At 42.9% G+C, this 22,352-nt stretch overlaps 1 protein-coding gene across 2 annotated transcripts in view; it reads right to left on the bottom strand.

Moving 5' to 3' along the window:
• The window catches only part of LOC140726671 (cysteine and histidine-rich domain-containing protein 1-like), a 53,962-nt gene extending 35,945 nt beyond the window's left edge, over positions 1-18,017 (bottom strand). The window contains exons 1-4 of one of the 2 annotated variants that reach the window (XM_073043351.1): positions 17,827-18,017; positions 9,613-9,662; positions 5,918-5,974; positions 748-896 (exon numbers count right to left, since the gene is read on the bottom strand). In XM_073043351.1, the coding sequence (XP_072899452.1) occupies positions 748-896; positions 5,918-5,974; positions 9,613-9,662; positions 17,827-17,890 (320 nt within the window). In that variant the 5' untranslated portion in view covers positions 17,891-18,017. The remainder of the gene's footprint in view (positions 1-747; positions 897-5,917; positions 5,975-9,612; positions 9,663-17,826) is intronic. The other variant, XM_073043349.1, reaches the window with a different exon arrangement.
• Between the last annotated feature and the right edge of the window lie 4,335 nt (positions 18,018-22,352).

The following is a 22,352-nucleotide window of genomic DNA, read 5'->3' as shown; positions in this document are numbered from 1 at the left end:
AAGGGGAAAGCACTATGGGTAGTAGAAGAAGGCAGAATCATGAGAGAGGTGATAGGCAGCTAGAAGAGGAGGCAGAGTGAAAGTGTGATAGGGGAAGGGAGAGGGAGGGAATTACCAGAAGTTGGGAGAATTCTATGTTCATACTAAGGGGCTGGAGACTACCCAGATGGTATATGAGGTGTTGCTCCTCCAACCTGAGTTTGGCCTCATCATGGCAGTAGAGGAGGCCATGTATGGACATATTCGAATGAGAATGTGAAGGAGAGTTGAAGTGGGTGGCAACCGGGAGAACCTGTCTGCTGTGGCGGAAGGAGTGGAGGTGCTCGAGCTCCACGGATGCTGCCCGACCTGCTGAGTTCATCCAGCTTGTTTGTACATGTTGATTTGACCACAGCATCTGCAGTGTACTTTGTGAAATACAATGGAATTCTGTACAATTTTTAGTGCATTCTTCAATTGCAGAAAGGAACACACATTGCCTCTTTCCAAAAAAATCAGTTTCAATTTTAGTTGAGATGAAGCATAGCCTTGCCCATGAAAGATGGCTGATGTTAAGGAAAATCAAAAAGAAATTTTTTTAAAAAGTACAGAAATTGCAACCTGAAGAACTTGCAGATGAACTAATTTACAAACTAGAGCAATTTATATTCTAACACAATATGGTTTCTAGGTGTATTCTTTCAATATACTATAAACAAAAAACAGCATTGCCTTTTAACTCACTTTCTATTTTAAATAATCATTTACCTTGGTCTTATAATTGTTTCAACTGGTTTTCTGTTCTGGACAACATTCTCATTAATTTTGGGTGTTGTCACTGATTCTGAAGAGGTCTTCACTTCAGGCTTCACTGGCTCTGGGGGCTTTACATTGTTGTGCCGTCCTTTGGTGCAACCCTAAAGAGTGTTAAAAATTTTATCTTTTACATACAAATTATATAATTTCCCTGAAACAAAGTGAAAGTAAGGATGCAGTCAGATCAGGTCTCACCTAACATAGCCTTTCTATGGTGGCACTGACAATTTCAGCAAGTAATCTGAATACCTTGCATTAAACCAAAATTGACAAGTTAACTCAAGTAGCTCATCAAAACCAAAAGAGCTTTAAATTAGTCATTTTACACAATCTCTTCACTACATCTTCTATTTAAAAAAAGCTTGGAAAATACTGCAGAGATACACATTGATAGAAACTAGCTCCCTGAAGCACTAGCATTACCATCTGAAAAATAGTCCCATTGTAATTGCAGCTACCGAAGAACTAAAGAATCATAAATGAGTGTAACATCTGTTTTCACCAAGTGACAAATGATATTCTAACTACTTAGTGGGGAAATTTTGGACGTTGGCATCAATTCTGAAAGTTCTTCACTTCAGTTTTGACTGGCTCTGAGGGCTTTACCTTGTTGCTGTCCTTTGGATTTTAAATGTTTATAATCAATTTTGGAAGAAAAATGTACATCCTTTACTTGAGTGGACAGAATTAAGAGGATTCTAGAATTCTGCCAGGAACTTAAATAGAATCAGAAAAAAAACACAACACACACTTCTCAAATTTTCATCATTATTTTGATACATTTATGCCTTAGTGGCATTTGATGTAAAATGACTAAACATGCAAAAAATAATTAGTGAAAGATGTGCAATAAGAACTGGAAACCACAGATATAACAGTAAACCTTCTCCAACTCACTCATAACACAAATCACCAACCTTTTTGTCATTAAAAGTTATCAGATGTGAATGAATTCAATAGTTCAGCCAATTAGTTACACATTTAAATTTGACACATTTCCAGTGGCCATTATATTGTTAACTCCTTGGAGTTAAAGAACTGCAGTGCAGAAGTGCCACCAAGAACATTCTGGAGGCTGCTGAAAAGGCCTCGTGGTGGCTGTGAATCTGGAGGGGGGATCCGTGGATTAGTGCGCCACTTGGACACAAGTCAGGGGCTGATCACCCCCGGCTGGATCGCCCGGGCGAAAGTGTCTGATGATTAAAGACCTTGAAACATCCTATGACCTCAGGTTCATCACTGAAGACATGTCCAAGTAGCACCAGAAAGTGTATTCTACAACTACCACATCTAGCTCAGCCAGTGACTTCTAGGAAAGTCTGGATGATGTCCATGAATAGAATGGTGACGGCCGGACAAACAAGGTACAAAAAAACCCTTCTGAAACATACCTTCAGGGATGCCCAGGGGGAGGGGTGGGGTAGGATAAGCAACCCAATTGGACAGATCTGTTGGCAACGACTCAAGCGAATGGACCATTGACTATGAGCGCAGTCTGTATCTGCGGCAAGGTATGCAAAAACCTGAGAAGTCTGAAGATCCACCAGACAAAGATGGCCTGCGTGAGGGGGGAACAAGTGAAACAACGCACAGGAATGGTAGCTAGTACTACAAGTTCTGTGGTGCTGACTTACAGAACCTGGTCAGACGAAGGAGGTGCCAGGCCTGGAGTTACCCCACAGTGCCCGGAACCTCCAAGCAACACAAGTCACTCCACTAAGCAGGAAGTCAAAACAGCGTCAGGTGAAGTGGCTTGCCACTAACAAGGAGTGGCTCCAGTTGGATGAAGATGTAGACAGGATTCTGGTGGTGATATCGAAGGGCAATGCTGACCAGAGCTCAAGACTATGTGCACCCTCATAATGGGCATAGGCTCAGAATGGTTTGGCATCAAGGAAAAGCATGGAACAAGTAATCCAGCGAGACCAAACCAGAGGGAACTTTAGATCAGCCAGCTGAGACAAGAACTCAAATCTCTGAAGCACCATTTTAAGTTGGCCAAGGAGGAGGAGAAAACTGCCCTGTCAGACTTCACAGATATCATAAGGAGGAGGCTCATCACACTCAGGCAGGCTGAGTGGCACTGAAGGAAGGGCAAGGAGAGGGCCTGAAAGCACAGTGCTTTCATTACCAATCCCTTCAGCTTCACCAAGCGGATACTGAGACAGAAGCAAATCAGCCACCTCACTTGTTCTGTAGAGGAGATAAACCACCATCTCAGTATCATTTTCAGTGACGCCTCGAGAAAGCAGGAACTCGGTCATTGTGAGGCACTGGTGACACATCCTGAACCAGTGACCCAATTCAACATCTCGGAGTCCACCCTGAAAGAGGTCAAAGGAGCAGTCAAGGCAGCAGAGCAAGTTCCGCCCCTGGCCCCAACAGAGTGACTTACAAAATTCTACAAGCAGTGCCCAAGGCTCATTGTGCAACTCTGGAAGATCTTAAAGGTGATCTAGTGGAGGAAAGGTTGCTGTTTAGTGGAGGCAAGCGGTGAGTGTTTGGATACCAGAAGAGGATTCAAGCAAAATCGAGCAGTTTTGTATCATCTCCCTGCTCAGCGTTGACGGGAAGATCTTCTTCAAGATTGTGGCCCAACATTTAACTGAGTTCCTCTTGAAGAATGGATACATAGACACCTCAGTACAGAAGGGGGGAGTCCCAGGAGTACCTGGATGCCTACAGCACACAGGAGCGGTGACCCAGCTGATCCAGGAGGCAAGGGAAAACAGAGGAGACCTTGCAGCACTTTGGCTAGACCTAACAAATGCCTATGGATCCGTCCCACACAAGCTCGTTGAAACAGCACTGACAAGACACCATGTTCCAGAGATAATCCGAAACCTCATTCCGGACTATTACAGCAACTTCAGGTTCAGCGTCTCCTCAGGGTCACTAACATCCGCCAGCCATTGGCTGGAGAAGGGCATAATCACTGGTTGCATAATCTCACTGGTTGCATAATCTCGGTGTCACTCTTCTCACTGGCTGTGAACATGATTGTCAAGTCAGCAGAGGTGGAATGTAGAGGACCCAAATCTAGATCTGGCACTCGGCAGCCCCCATAAGAGCATTCATGGACAACCTGACGGTGATGGCAACATCCATCCCTAGGTGCAGATGGCTCCTTCAATGGCTAGAACGGCTCATTGCATGGGCAAGGATGAGCTTTAAATCAGCCAAGTCCAGGTCTCTGGTCCTGAAGAAGGGAAGAGCGGCTGACCGGTTCTGCTTTACCCTGGGAGGGATCCAGATACCAACAGTGACAGAAAAGCCAGTCAAGAGCCTGGGCAAGATCTTCAACAGTTCCCTGAAGGACAAAGCCGCACTTCAACAAACCAGGAGCTACTGATAACCTGGCTCACCGCAATTAACAAATTTGGGCTTCCAGGAAAATTCAAAGCCTGGATGTACCAACACGGAGTCTTGCCAAGGCTACTCTGGCCACTTCTAGTCTATGAGGTGCCAATACAGCATCAGCCAGTTTCTCTGGAAGTGGTTGGGGCTCCCTCGGAACTTAAGCAGCATTGCCCTGTATGGACATTCCACCAAGCTGCAGCTCCCCATCAGCAGTCTACCAGAGGAATTCAAAGTCACTCGAGCCAGGGAAGTTATGACGTACGGAGACTCCGCCGATGTTAAAGTCTCTTCAGCAGGAATCCGCGTAATGACCGGAAGGAAGTGGCAGGCACAGGAAGCTGTCGACAGAGCAGAGGCACTGTGGTGGTGGGGTGGGCAAGACTGGGCTGTTTTCCCAAACCATGCTATGACAAAACCCGCGGAAAGGACAAGTGTCAACTGGTTCAGGACGAGATACGAGCAGAAGGGGAGGAGGAACGATACATCAAGATGGTCAGCATGTACAAACAGGGTGCCCGGACTAGATGGGAGCATGCGGAACCTCGCAAGTTCACCTGGACAGAGCTCTGGAGAGCTGAACCATTGCGCATCAAGTTTCTCATCCAATCAGTCTATGATGTTCTCCCAAGCCCAGCCAACCTGCACAGCTGGGGCATGGCAAGCACTTCAGCCTGCCAACTGTGGCAGAAGAAGGGCACTTTGAAGCATATCCTCATTTGCTGCCCGAAGGTGTTGGGGGAAGGGCGATACCGCTGGCACCATGACCAAGTCCTAAGGTCTATGGCGGACGCAATCAGCACAGCGATTCATGACAGCAAAAATCAGCATGCTCCCAAATAGTCCATCACCTTTATTAGAGCAGGGGAGAAGGGTCAGCATCAGTCTAGCTCCTTGGGAGGGCTTCTTGCCACTGCACAAGACTGGCAGCTCAAATTCCCAGAGATCATCGCAGCTACTACGCTCCGCCCAGACGTGGTGTTAATATCGGAGTCTACAAAGCAAGTTCCTGCTGGAACTTACTGCCCTCTGGGAAGACTGGATTGAAGAGGCCAACGAGTGCAAGAGGGCTAAATACACAGATCTCATTGCAGAATGCTAGAGAGCTCACTGTGAGCCAGTCAGGGCTTTGCTGGCCATTCATTTAACTCCTTGGAGTTAAAGAACTGCAGTGCAGAAGAGCCACCAAGAACATTCCGGATGCTGAAAAGGCCTCGTGGTGGCTGTGGATCCGGAGGGGGGGATCCATGGATTAGTGCACCACTTGGACACAAGTTCGGGGCTGATCAACCCCGGCTGGGTCGCCCAGGCACAGGTGTCTGATGATTAAAGACCCAAAACATCCTACGACCCCGGGTTTATCACTGAAGACGTGTCCAAGTAGCACCAGAAGGTGTACTCTACAACTAATTAATATGACAGTATTTGGTAAACTTGAATTGCTCACTATGTCTCCACAGCAGACCTCATTAGAAAAGAAATTAAACAGATTCTGTAATAAAAATAACAGCTTTTTGAATAAAGTCCAATCGGTCTTAAATTTAATCTTGCAGTAATTTACTCATATGTTAGTAATTCTATTGAAGCACCAGAAGAGCCTTGAGATCAGTTTTCATTATCAACCAAATGTCACCTGCATCAAGGTTCTCTTAAGAATATTAAGTGCTATGCTTTGCTACACAAAGATTTTCAGTATTCTAATTCCAACATATTACTGCAACCAAGAAACAAACATTTATAAAATTTAAAGAATCTCTTCTCTTACCACAATACTCAAGAAATCTGAAAAATCCGTGGTTCGTCGCTTACAGCAGGACCACCCCTATGAAATAAAAAAAAGTTCCCATAAATCACTTTAACTACTTTCTTTTAACTATATTCCACTGGAGACCTTCAGTAATTGCTTGAGTGGTTGTGAAATAAACTTTTTTTTTATTGCTTATATCTAGTTTTGCTGGGTGGAAGAACAAATGCAAAAGCTTACAGCACAAAAAATATACTTAATGAGACTTTAAGTGGTTACCTATCTAAATTTACATTTTACTTTTAACGTTTTATTTTCCCAAAGTTTACAGCTTTCTCCACAATGCTTCCAATCAATGTTCTCTATGATAGTTTTTGTAGAATGCAAGCTCTCCACATTAAATTACTTTAAGAATACTGTCAGATTTAAATGTGTTCAAAATACTGAGAAATTTCAGATAGAAAAGGTTAATGGCATAAAAAATGGCAACCTAGCTTGCTAAACAAATCCACTTTGATCTAAATCTGTCAAAATGCAACTACTCTTGATAGAGAAAAGTAGCCACCCCAAAATAAAAAGCACAGTTTAACAAATTAATTGCTAAAATTTATAATCACTATGTGGGGGGGGGGGGGGGGAGAAGAGAAAGAAGGCATTAGGAAATGCCCTGTTCTCAACCAACTGAAATATCCTGCAATTCTACAGCAGGTGGCAAATCTATCCCTATCCATTCCACCGGCCTCCCAAACACCTGTTTGTATAGGGAAACAATGAGTTGAACAAGTGTAACTTGAGGAAATCTGTACAAGTAGAAAAATTAAAGTATTCAATGTGAAATTTAGTCAGAAAATATGCAGGTTTCCAGAAAAATGGATAAAATATAATGCAGAATTCTCTATTTTAAAGAAGCAATTTCTCATGTACAACAGTGCAAAGTGTATTGCTATTTTTACAGGCCATCTTGCAAGAAAGAACCTGTTGCAATATTGCAGAGGGCTCTAAGATTATAGCTGCAAGTGTTCCACAGCACATTTACAGAGGCATAAGTAACAACTGCTATTCAAAGTCTGGCTTCAGAATTGGCAGCATTGTGAAGCACCAGTAAACAAGCAATTTAAAATTAGTTCGACCAACACAACAGAATTTAAATGTAACTAATGCTACTCAATGTGCAAGTAAGGGCAGATGGATACAGCAGAGTTAAAAGGCCACCTCTGATGTCCATAGGACAGTAGGATGACAGCAGAGTTAAGAGAAGTAACAACTCCCACCAAAAACCTATATGACCCATATGCCTAATCAGATTTTGCTCTTGCCATCAACTTAACCACCTTGCAACTCTGAGAGGTCACCGAGTACAGCTGATATTTTTTCTACTCTCCACCTTACTTAACACAGCCTCAAATATTGCCACGCTCATCAAGCGTGATACAGTGCGGACAGGGTCCATCAAGATTATCCTTCTGATATACATGTATTAGTAGTCCCTTTGGAGTCCACTATTTTCATCACACAAAGCAAAACATCTGAACTAATTGCAAAGGCATATAAAGTACCTAGATACATGGATCTCCACTAACTGGATGTGCCAGTTCCATTTCCTAAGTAATGATGGCTTGAGACAAGGGGAGAAATGGGCAGAGAGCGAAAAGTATCAATTGAATTATTTTATTGACAAATATTCCTTATTTTATATAGTTTGAACTATGCTAGTGGTACCTTTCTTCTTAACATCAATATTTGGAGATAGCAATCTTCCTAGAATGGTTGCCATCCAGACCTTTGGAGGAGGTTCTCCATATCTGCTATAGCCATCTAATCTTCCTGCATTATTTAACTTTAAAATACACCTGTGGAATCAATTTTAATATTCTTGATGCAATAATTCTGAAACCAATCACAAACGCAAAATGCTGAAGGAACTCAAAGATAAACGCCATGGAGGGCAATAAACGGTTGGCATCTTGGGCTGAAACCCTTCATTAGGACTCAAATCTGAAGCCAAACCATGGATTGACCCCAATGCCTCTTCCAGTTATCTCTGAGCCTTATGAAATATAGCAATCTTTGGATTAGCATTTGTAAAGAAGTACTGAATGGTCATTACACATATTTTTCAAGTATTATCATGGATACTTTAGAGAAACGAAGACCTTTAAAGATAATTTTAAAACCTCAAACACATTATTTCAATGCTAGTTAATTTAATAACCTTCCAAAAGCATTCAGTATAGTGGATTCCAATCGATTGGGACACATCAGGACCAGTACGTTTTGGCCCAATTAAAGCAGCTGCCCCAAATAGCCAGTTTCATAGTTTGTTGGAAATAGTTTAAAAAGGTACCAAAAATAAAGACAAACTACCATTTAACTAAGTAATAAATTATATATACTTAGGCACATTGTTAATATAACTGGAGTGCCTAAAAATTTTGCACAGTATTGCCCTTGTCAATGTGGAACAAACAGCAAGTGTGTAAACCTGGCAGGAACAAAGTATGTTGGGACCAGTGAGGATGAGGCACCACAGATGGGGTGTGTGTGGAACAGGTGGCAGATGAGTGCCAAGAGCAAGGGGTGTTGCAATGCAGACACACCCACCCCTGAGACACCAGGCAAGGTAATTTAATTCTGAACAGTTGGTTTATGGATTATTACAAAATGTGTCTCAGATGCTTCCCACTCCCTCCCCTCTCCCTTCCTCTTTCCCTTTCCCTAAATATGATTCCCATTTTCCTGCCACTTTCTCTCCCACTTCCAGTCCACAATAGAGACCCTGTAGCGATGTGCTACACACAGCGCTGAAATAACGACACGCAGTCGGTAAGTCATTTCGAGACTAGTTTATTCAAACTTTGTGGCGCTGGCATCTAATCCCTAGCGTCCGACCTCTCCGAGCAGAAATGGCATCAGAGGTGCACTACCAAAGTCTCCCCCCGCGCGCTGGCTATTTGTGAGCTGGTTTGCCAGCGCAGAAAGTGGGTCGCCACAACCCATCTCAGAATTAGGTTTATTATCACCCATGTCATGAAATTTGTTTTTTTGCAGCAGTACAGTGCAATACATGAAATTACTACAGTACTGTGCAAGTCATAAGCCAAACTACAGTACTATAAAACTGTTAGTTCCTAATGGTTATTGACAGAGGAATTTATTAAGTGTACACTGATGTGTTCCTTTGATTGCCTATAAATGAACAAATTCAGAAGTCATCTAGTGCAGATAGTGGACTGCATTCTCCAAATCTTCACTTTCATTGTAATATTCAAGATGACTGTCAATACCTTCAAATATTTTCTAATTCCCAACTTGAAATAATGAAATTGCTTCATTTTTCACTCCGGGCCATTTCTGGGATCTTCAAGCCTGAATGTCCATTTCTGAATTTTCTTACTGTTCATTACCCACCTACTATTAGTGACAAAAATCTTTGCTTTTTGAACACAAGCACACAAGTGTCGATATTTAAAAATTGTTTGTTCCAAGCACGGTGCAGCATCAAACAACCACATGATTTGCATGTGACTGACTCTACTTAGAAATGTTCTACAAGTCTCCTGCCACAATTAAATGGCACTGTGTTCCAAATAAATGCAGGAAACCCTGGCTATTTTCTCAACTAGTTTTTGTTCTTTAAGAGTTGCCCCAAGTAAGTGGCTGTCCCAATTAACCAGTACCCACTGTAGTTACAAATAGAATCTTAAGAAACATCTTACCTTCAATGCATCATGAAAAACAGGTACACCAGGATGGTAAGTACAGGCATCTTTAAAGACAAAAAAAAGTCATTGATCTGTTTGAAATATATATTTTTACAAAAGCATTATTTTAAGCAACAGCCCTAAGAGTTCAGATTGGAAATGAATTCCATCAGATGTCTTTTTTCAAATTGCATCGTGGAGTGAGGCACAACATGGCAGCACGATCAAACAATGGGACATTGTTAAAACAGGTAGCCACCAAAACTGATCAAATAGCAGTCCCATAAAGGGGAGGGACTTGATTTACAGTAGGAATACTTTGGGGCAAGAAAAACTGACAATTGGAGAATGATTTGAGCTGGAAGAGACTGTAGAGATAGAGTAGCAACAATATAAAGGAATCTGAAAACAAAAAAAACATTGGTGGACCAAGGGACAACACAGCTCAGTTAACACTTAAATAACAGGAACAGCAACACAGATGTTAAGTGACCAAACCAGCAGAGGTAGTGGTTAGCATAACATTTTTACAGCACCAGTGATTCCAGGTTCTATAAGGAGTCTGTACATTCTCCCTGCGGCTGCACGCATTTCTTCCAGGTGCTCCACTTTTCCTTCCACATTCCAAAGACATATGGTTAGGGTTAGTTACTTGTGGGCATGCTAAGCTGTCACCAGAAGCATGGAAACACTTGCAGGCTGCCTCCAACATATCCTTGGACTATGTCAATCTTTGATGCAAGCAATGCATTTCACTGTACAGGTTGATATTCTGTATCTGTGACAAAGCTAAATCTTATTGTTCAAATAAATCAGGCAACACAAACAACAGTTAACATTTTAGATTGGTGACCTTTCAAGAAAACTGAAAAAATACATCAAAGATGTTTTAAGTTTCAGAAAAAAGGCAAGAGTGGAGAGGTTACAAAAGGGATTTTTCTGATGGGGTGAGGATCACAAGACTGCTTATCGCAGATGATCCTTCTGAAAGTAATACAGTTAAGAGGACACAAACAGTAAATAATGGAACAGCAAAGTTTACACTGGAAAAGCAAACTGCTGCAGATACTTGAAATATGACAGATACTTGACATACTTGAATATGAAATACTTGACAGATAGACCTCAGTATGTGCGGTTGGGAGACTGTAGGTCTGACACGGTGGTCAGCAGCACAGGAGCGCCGCAGGGAACCGTACTCTCTCCGGTCCTGTTCACCCTGTACACATCAGACTTCCAATATAACTCGGAGTCCTGCCATGTGCAGAAGTTCGCTGATGATACGGCCATAGTGGGGTGTGTCAGGAATGGACAGGAGGAGGAGTATAGGAAACTGATACAGGACTTTGTGATATGGTGCAACTCAAACTACCTGCGTCTCAATATCACCAAGACCAAGGAGATGGTGGTGGACTTTAGGAGATCTAGGCCTCATATGGAGCCAGTGATCATTAATGGAGAATGTGTGGAGCAGGTTAAGACCTACAAGTATCTGGGAGTACAGTTAGACGAGAAGCTAGACTGGACTGCCAACACAGATGCCTTGTGCAGGAAGGCACAGAGTCGACTGTACTTCCTAAGAAGGTTGGCGTCATTCAATGTCTGTAGTGAGATGCTGAAGATGTTCTATAGGTCAGTTGTGGAGAGCGCCCTCTTCTTTGTGGTGGCGTGTTGGGGAGGAAGCATTAAGAAGAGGGACGCCTCACGTCTTAATAAGCTGGTAAGGAAGGCGGGCTCTGTCGTGGGCAAAGTACTGGAGAGTTTAACATTGGTAGCTGAGCGAAGGGCGCTGAGTAGGCTACGGTCAATTATGGATAACTCTGAACATCCTCTACATAGCACCATCCAGAGACAGAGAAGCAGTTTCAGCGACAGGTTACTATCGATACAATGCTCCTCAGACAGGATGAAGAGGTCAATACTCCCCAATGCCATTAGGCTTTACAATTCTACCGCCAGGACTTAAGAACTTTTTAAAAGCTATTATTAATGCTTTTTGAGATAGTGATTTAGATGCATATCATATTTTTTTTTTTACTGAGTTAAGTATTGTATGTAATTAGTTTTGCTACAACAAGTGTATGGGACATTGGAAAAAAAGTTGAATTTCCCCATGGGGATGAATAAAGTATCTATCTATCTATCTATCTATCTATGAAATAAAACAGAATGTGGAAATAAACTCTAAAGATCAAGCAATAGCATTAGGTACAGAATTCAAGTTCAGATTGATGAACTTTCATTAGAAAGATTGGTTATCTAAATTAATTGAGTTCAGAGTTAACCCCCACAATGTACTAGGATGATGTGCAGTGCCTTTAAGTTCCACTACACTTTGCTGAATATGTGAAATAGGAAAAGAACAGAGAGGTCAGTGTAGGAATGGGGTGAAGAAATCATGAGCAAGTGAAAGCTCAGTATCATCCTTGCAAGTACTACAAATACTACAAATCATCACCTTATCTGCTTTGATTTCTACAATGCTGGGAAGACTTCATCATAAGCACCAAATGCTGAAATCAGAATCATTAACACCATGAAAACAGAGCCCTTGGCCAAGTTGGAATTAACCACAAGAGATTCACTTATACTACTACAAGGGGCATATATTAAGGTGATCAAAGTATAGGGATTGCCGCAGGCAGGTTTTTGTTGAACTTGGGAAGTGGCTAATTATATAACGCTTTGGTAGAGTCACACTGGTAAAGGCAGATACATTAGAGGCATTTACGTCATTTGATAAGCACATGGATGAAAGTAAAAAATGGAGGGCTATGTGGAGGGAGGGGTTAGATTGATCTTGGGAGTAGATTAAAAGGTTGGCACATCATGGGCCGAAGGGCCTCTTCTGTACTGTCCTATGTTCAATTAAACAATGCAGTCACCTAGACGTGCCCCATGTTACTCTATTTTTTTTAAACCAGAAGACATCTTTTTTCTCTCCCAGCTCTACTCTTTCATTGACAACAGAACCCCTTCTTCATCTCACATTTGTCCCCTTATCTTTATCCCCTTCTACAATTCAGATTCAAGAATTCCTTAGAGGTGAAATCATTCTAGTTGAACTTCCTTTTGAATAAAAACAGCAAATTTCAAAAGTGTTCATATTCAGAAGGGCTTAAAAGTCCCTGTAAATGATCTGCTTTAAATTAACATGCAAATACAACAATTTACAGTAAGCTGTCTATTGCAAAAGGATTTCAGTACAGTATATGATATAAAGAAACAAAAAGACAAGTTACTGAAGTTTTATAGTGACTGTGATGACCATAAACTAATGAAAAACAGGAAAACACTTGCATAGGGCAAAAAATGAAGATCTTGACCGTGTTAATTGGATTGAACAATGAAAAAGTGAACGTATGCCACTGAATGGCATGTTGATCATGAAACAAGCTAGAATATACCATGAAGAACTGAACATTGGAGGTGAGTGTCAATGTTCTTGCATCTATTTTTATTGTTATGTCACGCACTTAAGCCATTATCTTGTTCAAATAGAAACACAGAAAACCTACAGCACAATACAGGCCCTTTGGCCCACAATCCTGTGCTGAACATGTACTTACTTTAGAACTTACCTAGGGTTACCCATAGCTCTCTTTTTGTAAGCTCCATGTAGCTATCTAGGAGTCTCTTAAAAGACCCTACTGTATCTACCTCCACCACTGTCGCCGGCAGCTCATCCCACGCACTCACCACTCTCTGCGTAAAAAACGCACCCCGACATCCCCTCTGTACCTTCTTCCCAGCACCTTAAAACTGTGGCCTCTTGTGTTAGCCATTTCAGCCCTGGAAAAAAGCCTCTGATTATCCACCCAATCAATGCCTCTCAACATCTTATACACTTCTAACAGGTCACCTCTCATCTCCACCACACGAAGGAGAAAAGGCCGAGTTCACTCAACCTATTCTCATAAAGCATGCTCCCCAATCCAGCAACACCCTTGTAAATCTCCTCTGCACCCTTTCTATAGTTTCCACATCCTTCCTGTAGTGAGGTGACCAGAACTGAGCACAGCACTCCAAGTGGGGTCTGACCAGGGTCCTATATAGCTGCAACATTACCTCTTGGTTCTTAATCTCAATCCCACAGTTGAAGGCCAATGCACTGTATGCCTTCTTAACCACACTATAAACCTGTGCAGCAGCTTTGAGTGTCCTATGGACTCAGACCCCTAGATCCCTCTGATCCTCCACACTACCAAGAGTCTTACCACTAATACTATATTCTGCCATCATGTTTGCAAAATGAACCACCTGACACTTATCTGGGTTGAACTCCATCTGTGTCACTTTTCAGCCCAGTTTTGCATCCTATTGATGTCCCACTGTAACCTCTGACAGCCCTCCACACTATCCACAACACCCCCAACCTTTGTGTCATCGGCAAATTTACTAACCCATCCCTCCACTTCCTCATCCAAGTCATTTATAAAAATCACAAAGAGAAGGGGATCTAGAACAGATCCCAGATGCACACCACTGGTCACCAACCTCCATGCAGAATATGACACATCTACAACCACTCTTTGCCTTCTGTGGGCAAGCCAATTCTGGATCCAGAAAGGTCCCCTTAGATCCCGTGCCTCCTTACTTTCTTAATAAGCCTTGCATGGGGTACTTTATCAAATGTCTTGCTAAAATCCATATACACTACATCTACAGCTCTACTTTCATCAACTTGTTTAGTCACATACTCAAAAAAATTTAATTGGACTCATAAGGCACGACCTGCCTGACAAAGCCATGCCGACTATTCCTTATCATATTATGCCTCTCTAAATGTTCATAAATCCTACTTCTCAGGATCTTTTCCATCAACTTACCAACCACTTAAGTAAGACTCACTGGTCTATAATTTCCTGGGTGATCTCTACCCCCTTTCTTGAATAACAGAACAATATCCGTAACCCTCCAAACCCTCTCCCATCCCCAATGACAATGCAAAGATCATTGCTAGAGGCTCAGCAATCTCCTCCCTCACTTCCCACAGTAGCTTGGGGTATATCTTGTCTGGTCCTGGTGATTTATCCAACTTGATGCTTTCCAAACGCTCCAGCACATCGTCTTTCTTAATGTCTATATGTTCAAGCTTTTCAATCTGTTGTAAATATTACGGTACTATCAATACAGCCAAGGTAAACTACCAAGGGGCTCACATTGTTTTTTTCAATCTCATCCATTATAACAAATGCTCTTAAAGAACTACATTTCTTCATAGTAAAGTCTACTATCAAGCTCAATGCATACAAGTAGAACAAGACTCCAAAGGTAAAGACAGCATAGAGGCGGTCGCAGGAGACAGAAAGGGCAATGGGATTGCTTTAAATTAGTGGACTGGGCCTTGTTCAAGTTCTCATCAGGAGGATCTGAATGAATACACCACGCTTGTCATAGACTTTATAAAGACAAATGGTCTCCAAAAGATCATTTAGTCTTCCCTAACCAGAAGCCCTGGATAAACCAAGAGATCTGCAATCCGTAGAGGGCCAGATTAGTGGAGTTCAGGTATGCCCTCTGGAAAGCCATCTCACATGCAAAGTGGCAATTGCAGACAACACTGAATCAAAGAAGGATGCTTGACAGCTGCGGCAGGGCTTGCATGCTATCACCTCCTATGAAGCAGAATCAGCCCAGTCCATCACGGGTAAAGCATTCCCCACCACTGAGCACATCTATAAAGAGCACTGTTGCAGGAAAACAGCATCCATCATCAAGGACTCCCACCATCCAGGCCAGGCTCTCTTCTCACTACTGTAATCATAAAGAGGTACAGGAGCCTCAGGTCTCACACCACCAAGTTCAGGCAAAGTTATTACCCCTCAAACATCAGGCTTTGAACCAGAGGGGCTAACTTCATTCACTCCAGCAATGAACTGGTTACACAACCTATGGCAGGGGTCACCAACCTTTTCTGCACCGCAGACTGGTTTAATATTGACAATATTCTTGTGGACCAGCCGACGGGGGGTGGGGGGTGGTAATCTGAATATAGGTGCTTAGTCAACAATAAGTCACTTATAATTGGCTAATACACTCCATTTTGTGTCTAAAAGGGTTTATCTAATGAATTCAATATTAAACACACAGCGCATATTTTCCTCGCATGAACATATAAAATCATTGCAACACAACAGTGAGAGGACAAGGTAAGGGCCGGAGGTCCCCATACCAGGGCCGTGCGAGGCCGCCAGTTACCTGAGGCCAACCAGTGATCCCTGGTGCGAGGGTATCACTGCGTTTAGGCAACTGATGGCCTCGTACAGGTAATGACCTCCCATGCGTTTAAGTTCAATGGTGGGCGTGACAGAATGAGAAAAGGTACAGCTGACTCATATCAACAAATCATTTTGTTTCCTCGCGGCCTGGTAGCACACGCTTTGGGGCCCGGTACCAGTCCGTGGCCTGGTGGTTGGGGATCACTGGCCTATGAACTCACTTTCAAGGATGGCAACTCATGTTCAATATTCTTTGTTTATTCAATTATTGTGTTGTTTTTATTTTCTTTTTATTTGCATAGTCTGTTGTCTTTTGCACATTGTTTGTCTTTGTTGTATGCAGTTTTTCCATTGTTTCATTTATTGTTTCTTTTTATTCACTTTGAATGCCCACAAGAAAATTAATCTCAGGGTAGTATATGGTAACATACATGTACTTTCACAATTTATTTACCTTGAACTTTCAGCCTCTTAGATAGGGACATAGAGCTTAGAAAAATAGAGGGCTACATGCTAGGCAAATTCTAGGCGGTTTCTAGAGTAGGTTACATGGTCGCACAAAATTATGAGCTGAAGGGCCTGTAATGTGCTGTAGATTTCTATGTTTCAGCCTCATTTTCCATAAATGAAGCCATTAGAAATGGCAGCTATTCAATGTTCCCTCTAATTTGTGATGAACAGTGTGCACAAAAATCTTGTGTTGGGCAATTTTTGTTGCCCAGTGACAATAACATGCACACTGAATAATTTCTTCAACAAAATCAGAATAAGCTAGTTCTAAAATCTGTAGCCAAACCTCTGCAAACTTCCCACTGTCAACACCATTAACATCAGAAACTATAAAAAGAATGTAATTGTATACAATCATAATATAGTTAACATGCCAGAGAGTGACAACCATTTGTGCAGTTTAAATTCCTTTGTATGCTAGTAGCAAAAGACGTACATGTGCACACCTCAGAAGGAACATTGCACCCATTCTCTATTAACAGTGCCTGAGGTTTTTCAGGAGCTACTCAACTACTTAGCTATTTTTGATCCAAAGGGAAGCCATAAGAGAACTTCAAAATGTCAAGTACATCAAAACAATATGCTAAGATGGCTATAAACAGTACAAGCAAAATTGAAGACGACTTCAATTGAAGTTGAAGGGCAGTGGGCAGGAGTAATTGAAGCCTTATCTGACATAAAGGAATTCATGGCTGCCAGAGGCTAACCAGAGCCCCAACACGGGATACACGAACATCAGTGACTTATTTGCAAAACTAAAACAACTTCTCTTCCTCATTATTGAGAATTGCAACATTTCTCCTGACAAATTCAAATCTTATTCCCAACAATATACTCTTGACATTGAGGAATCGTCCAGCAACTCCAAAGAACTGCTGATGTAAACGACTCCAGATAGAGGTCTATGGGTAAGCCTAGGTAGGTTCTAAGGTAAGGACATGTTAGACACAGCTTTGTGGGCCGAAGGGCTTGTATTGTGCTGTAGGTTTTCAATGTTTTTTCAATCTCATTTTGGACTTTGTCCCTCCGCTTTAGTAAGAGCAACAGAGTTTGCTGAAATGGGAGCAATGGGATTTATTGAAGAATAGCAAACTGGGTTGAAAACCAACAGTATCAGGAAGCAAAGGATAATAACTGATGCTCTTGAGACTGTTTGCAGATCTTAGTACTTGCCGCTTGATTTTTGTCATTTACCACTATCAAGGTGGCCAAAATTGAGGAAGGGCTGAGAAAAGATTGATGGGATTCAGGTGAAGCACCGCAAAGCCAGGCCGGGACAGCAGACAGGACATGTGCCGTCTTACAAAAATTAAACCACCTACCGGCACGCCGTGTCCCATAAACAGCGCAATGAAAGTAGGAAAAGCACAACCGCTAAAGACCGGGGAAGTGACGGGGCTGGAAGGTAATTCACCCGCGGCTGTGTGGGGATAAAACCCAGTCTCCGTCCCGGGAGGAGGAAACACCGGCCCTCGGCGTGCGGACGGCTCACGCTTACCATCGCTGTTCTCATCGGGGTCGAAGCGCTGCCCGCAGCTCTTGTTGTAACACAGCAGGGACATCGCCGCGGCGGCACCAGCCCACGATCAGCACCCGGCAAATCTGCAGCCGCCTGCCCGCCGGCCGGCCGGCACCACTCGCCGCTCTCCGGAAACTCTCGGCTCCTTCCGCACTTGTTCGCGAACATTCCATCCCGCCCCCGCTCCACGTCAGCGCGCGTGCGCGGGCGGCGCGAAACGTGTTCTAGAATTTGCCAGGGCTACCGCGCGGCTGTATAAGTGGCGGAGTGCTGAACTTTGCCTACCGGACTTCTTTGGTGGGGTGGGGGCGTCCCATTTTACTGATTCTCTTTTAATGAATTGTTGGGAATATATCAGCAAAGTTGGTAAAGGTTTTGAGTGGATAATTAAGGAATATGTGTGGGAGTATGGTCTAGGGGATTTGCAGATTAGCCCATCAAGTCAATTCATTTCAGTTCAATCTGTGGCCTGGCCAGGAGTTCCACTGAGGAAACTTGCAGACAGGGCATTACCTGAGGATAGACAGGGTCTTGTGAGTGGTGAGAGGTTGTCTAATCTTTTATGTCACCAGCATATTTCCTTATTGCTTATCTTTACAGATGCTTCGAAAGGCTTGATTAGTAACCAGGTGTACTCAGGGATATTTATCCCCTGGTGTAATGTCAAGGTGTGGAAAAGACTGACAGATGGGCTGTCTGTGATGGGTTGAACAGGTTAAGCCGAACAGAGTTGTGATCTGCTCAGACTCTGCCTTGGTACTGCAGAGTTTGGAATTGAAGCGTTCCAGGGGACCTGACCTGGCTGGGATCGGGAATTGGCAGAAATAGTGGATAGGAAGGTGGTATTATTTGTTTCCATCACTCCATGGATGGTTCCTTTTGGGATGGAATAGGAGGGAAAATGTGTGGTTGGCAAGACGGGCTTGGGCATATGGGTTTGGCACTTGTTGGTAGGCATGGGAATAGGTGCTAAGGTCCCAGAGACAGTGAAATGTGATCATGGTGTGCCATAGATATTGAAACATGGGAAGCTGTTTGGGCAATTATTGAGGTGCTTAGTTTTGCAGGATATTCTGGCAACCCAAGGCAGGGACAGCTAAATTGTGTAGGGTCCTGGTGAACTTTTAAATTAAAACAGCCTTGGGAGGAAGGTTTTAGTCCCTCCATATTCCATTACAGTATGTGGCGGTAATGAACCTTCCTGATTGGTGAGTATTGCCATTAGCACAACAGAATGGAAGCTTTCATCAATATCATTCTTTTAATTTAACGGTATAATCGTGTTCCTAGGCATTTTATCGAAGCATGACCAACATTATCTTCCTATTACATGGTCTGGAACTGAAACGTCAACAGTTCCTAAACCACCCCGTGCACCCGTCACTGTGATGCTGCTCAACCCACTGAGTTCTTTAAATGGATTGCTTGTCCAGATTGCACCATCTGCAGACTTTGTGTCGCAATGTTTTGTTTTTTGAGCCATGTTCTTAACATATATAGTTCAAGACCCTGAGCAACAATGTCTGGCGATCGATGGTACAGTCTCTCGGCAGTGTGCAGATGCACGCAATCCTGCCTTCATTCCACTGATCCAACATGGGAGGGCAGCACCGACAGGAGAGGCCAGTCCCCAGCTGAGCGTGGACAACACGCTGTAATGCTTCCGTGTCTTCTCATCTGGTCCGTAGCAGCAGGCGAGATCAAGACTTGAGGGCTAATCCTTGCTATAGCCTAGCACTGGCCACCACAGACTCGTAGAACATCCTCAGCATCGTCCGGCAGATGTTAAAGGACCTCAGTCTCCTCAGGAAATAGAGACGGCTCTGACCCTTCTTGTAGACAGCCTCAGTGTTCTTTGACCAGTCCAGTTTATTGTCAGTTCATATCCCCAGGTACTTGTAATCCTCCACCATGTCCACACTGACCCTTTGGATGGAAGCAGGGGTCACCGGTGCTTTGGCATGGGTAGCCTACCTATAAAGACTTCAAGATGAATTTCATGGTAGCAGGTGGATTGGTAGAATGAAACATTTTCTCCTCAGTTTTCATTACAATAGTAGGGAATGTAATGTAATTAAGGAACTTGTGGCCAGTCTAGATTTTTGAGGAGATGGACAATATCTCAGTAATGTCAGTACCAAATCATATGTACAAAATTAAGGGAGGGAAGTTTAGGGGAGACATCAGGGGTAAGTTTTTTACACAGAGGGTTGTGAGTGCCTGAAATGACTTGCTAGGGATGGTGGTGGAGGCTTAAACATTAGGGGTATTTAAGAGCCTCTTGGACAGGCACATGGATGAAGGAAAAATGGAGGGTTATGGGGTAGTGTGGGTTTAGTACTTTTTTAAAAACGATTATATGGGTCAGCACAACATGGAGGGCCGAAGGGCCTGTACTGTGCTGTAGTGTTCTATGGTTAAATCTGAGAAGGGGTCAGGCTGTTGCTATATGGTATATAGATTAGGATTGTCACTGAGTCTGTTTATGCTGACTGTGCATTAGACTGATGCGGTGACCATGTCCTGTTTGGGTCTGATTAAGAGCCTTCCAAATTTTCTGTGAAAGGTCAAAATCAAGTCACTTAAATGTTGATTTGAAAACTATATATTCTGAATAATGCTTTTATGCCATTTATACAGCAATTGTTAGCTTGATCATGGAGTAGATTAAAGGGTCAGTACCACATCATGGGCCAAAGGGCATGAACTATACTGTACTGTTCTACGTTCTACCATCCGAGATTTAACAGTGATGTCATTGGTGGATTTATAGATGGCATTTGAGATGTGTCTAATCACACAATCATGGGTGTAGAGAGAACAGAACATGCAACCTTGAGGCGTTATTACTATCTGCACCTACTGTGACCTCCCAGTGAGGAAATCAAGGATCTAGTTGCAAAAGGAGAAACCAAAGCACAGGTTTTGATTCTTGTTGATTAGTACTGAGGGTATGATAAATGTTGAATACTAAGTTGTAATTGATAAACAACATCCTGACTTGTGTATTGCTGTTGTTCAGGTACACCATTGGGGCCTGACACCCTGTGAGAGTTCACCCTCTAGAAGAATATTCTGATATCACCTCTTAGACAGATCATAGGCTCGCCTGGTGCTGTGAGGATAAACACAGTTGTAGTGTGCATAAAAGGCTTTGCGCTCACTGGGGAGTGAAGCATCACTGCCATTTATGCTGTTACGTTTCACATTATAGGATGCAATGGCAGGCAAACTGCCATGGCTGTCATGCATTCAACTATGTCTCTAACCTCACACAGAATTTCCTTTTTGCTCTGACAATGTTAGAGCAGATGTCTTGCATGGTTCTAGATTGCCAGTATTAAATTTCACAGATCTACCCACCCAGTAGCCTCTTTTATTTACAGTGAGAAAAACAACTCTGATTGAAGTCAGAGACAGAATAGGATGCACATCAACTCTGACAGGGTTTGCGGGCCATTACTTTCTACAAGGCAAAGCCTAACATCATAATGGCTGTGATGTTTCACTCCCAGATGAGCTCAATGCCTTTATGCATACTTTGAATGGGAGAATAAAACTACACCTGTGCAAATCCCTGCAGCATCTGGTGACCCTGTGATCTCAATCTTGGAGACCGACATGAGAACATTTTTCGAGAGGGGGAGCCCCTAAAAGGCATCAACCCCGATGGTGTACCTGATAGAGCTCTGACAACCTGTGCCAACCAACTGCCCGGAGTGTTTAAAGACATCCATAATCTCTCACTGTTGCATCTGATGGTTCCCACCTGCTTCAAAAGGGTGACAATCATATTAGTGCTCAAGAAGACTAGGATGAGCTGCCTCAATGACTATCGACCAGTTACATTCACATCTACGAGGGGGTGATTGATAAGTAAAGAGTTGAACTGCATGTGCATGTAACAAAAGCTGTATAACTCATCTCCTTCTACCTTAGGCCACGAACTTATCAATCACCCATGTTGTGGACACTTTCTGGAGGTCCAAGATCTGTAAGCTCCATGACCACTGGACTAAGTGTGTAAATGTAGGAGGGGACTATGTTGAAAAATAAATATGCTAGTTTTTCTAAAATTGACTCCTTCTGTCTTAGGCCACAAACTTATCAATGACCTTCGTACTTTGAGAGATTGGTCATGTCCAAAATCAACTTCTGCCTAAGCAAAGACCTGGACCAGCTGCAATTGCCTATCGCCACAATAGATCTACAGTAGATAAAATCTCACTGGCTCTCCACTCGGCCTTGGATCACCTGGACAATAGCACTTCCTATGTCAGGCTGCTGCTGATTACTGCTCAGTGTTCAATACCATTAAAACCTCAGTACTAATCAATAAGCTACAAAACCTGAGCCTCTGTACTTCTCTCTGCAACTGGATCATTGACTTCCTCACCAGGAGACCACAGTCAGTGCAGATTACATCCCTTTCTCTGTATCAACATCTCTGAATGTCTATCCTGCACCCAGCATATTGATGCAATTATAAAGAAGCTGTGATATAT

The sequence above is a fragment of the Hemitrygon akajei genome, chromosome 4 (genome assembly GCF_048418815.1).
Source record: "Hemitrygon akajei chromosome 4, sHemAka1.3, whole genome shotgun sequence".
Lineage (NCBI taxonomy): Eukaryota > Metazoa > Chordata > Chondrichthyes > Myliobatiformes > Dasyatidae > Hemitrygon > Hemitrygon akajei.
This window is presented reverse-complemented; position numbering and strand designations above follow the sequence as displayed.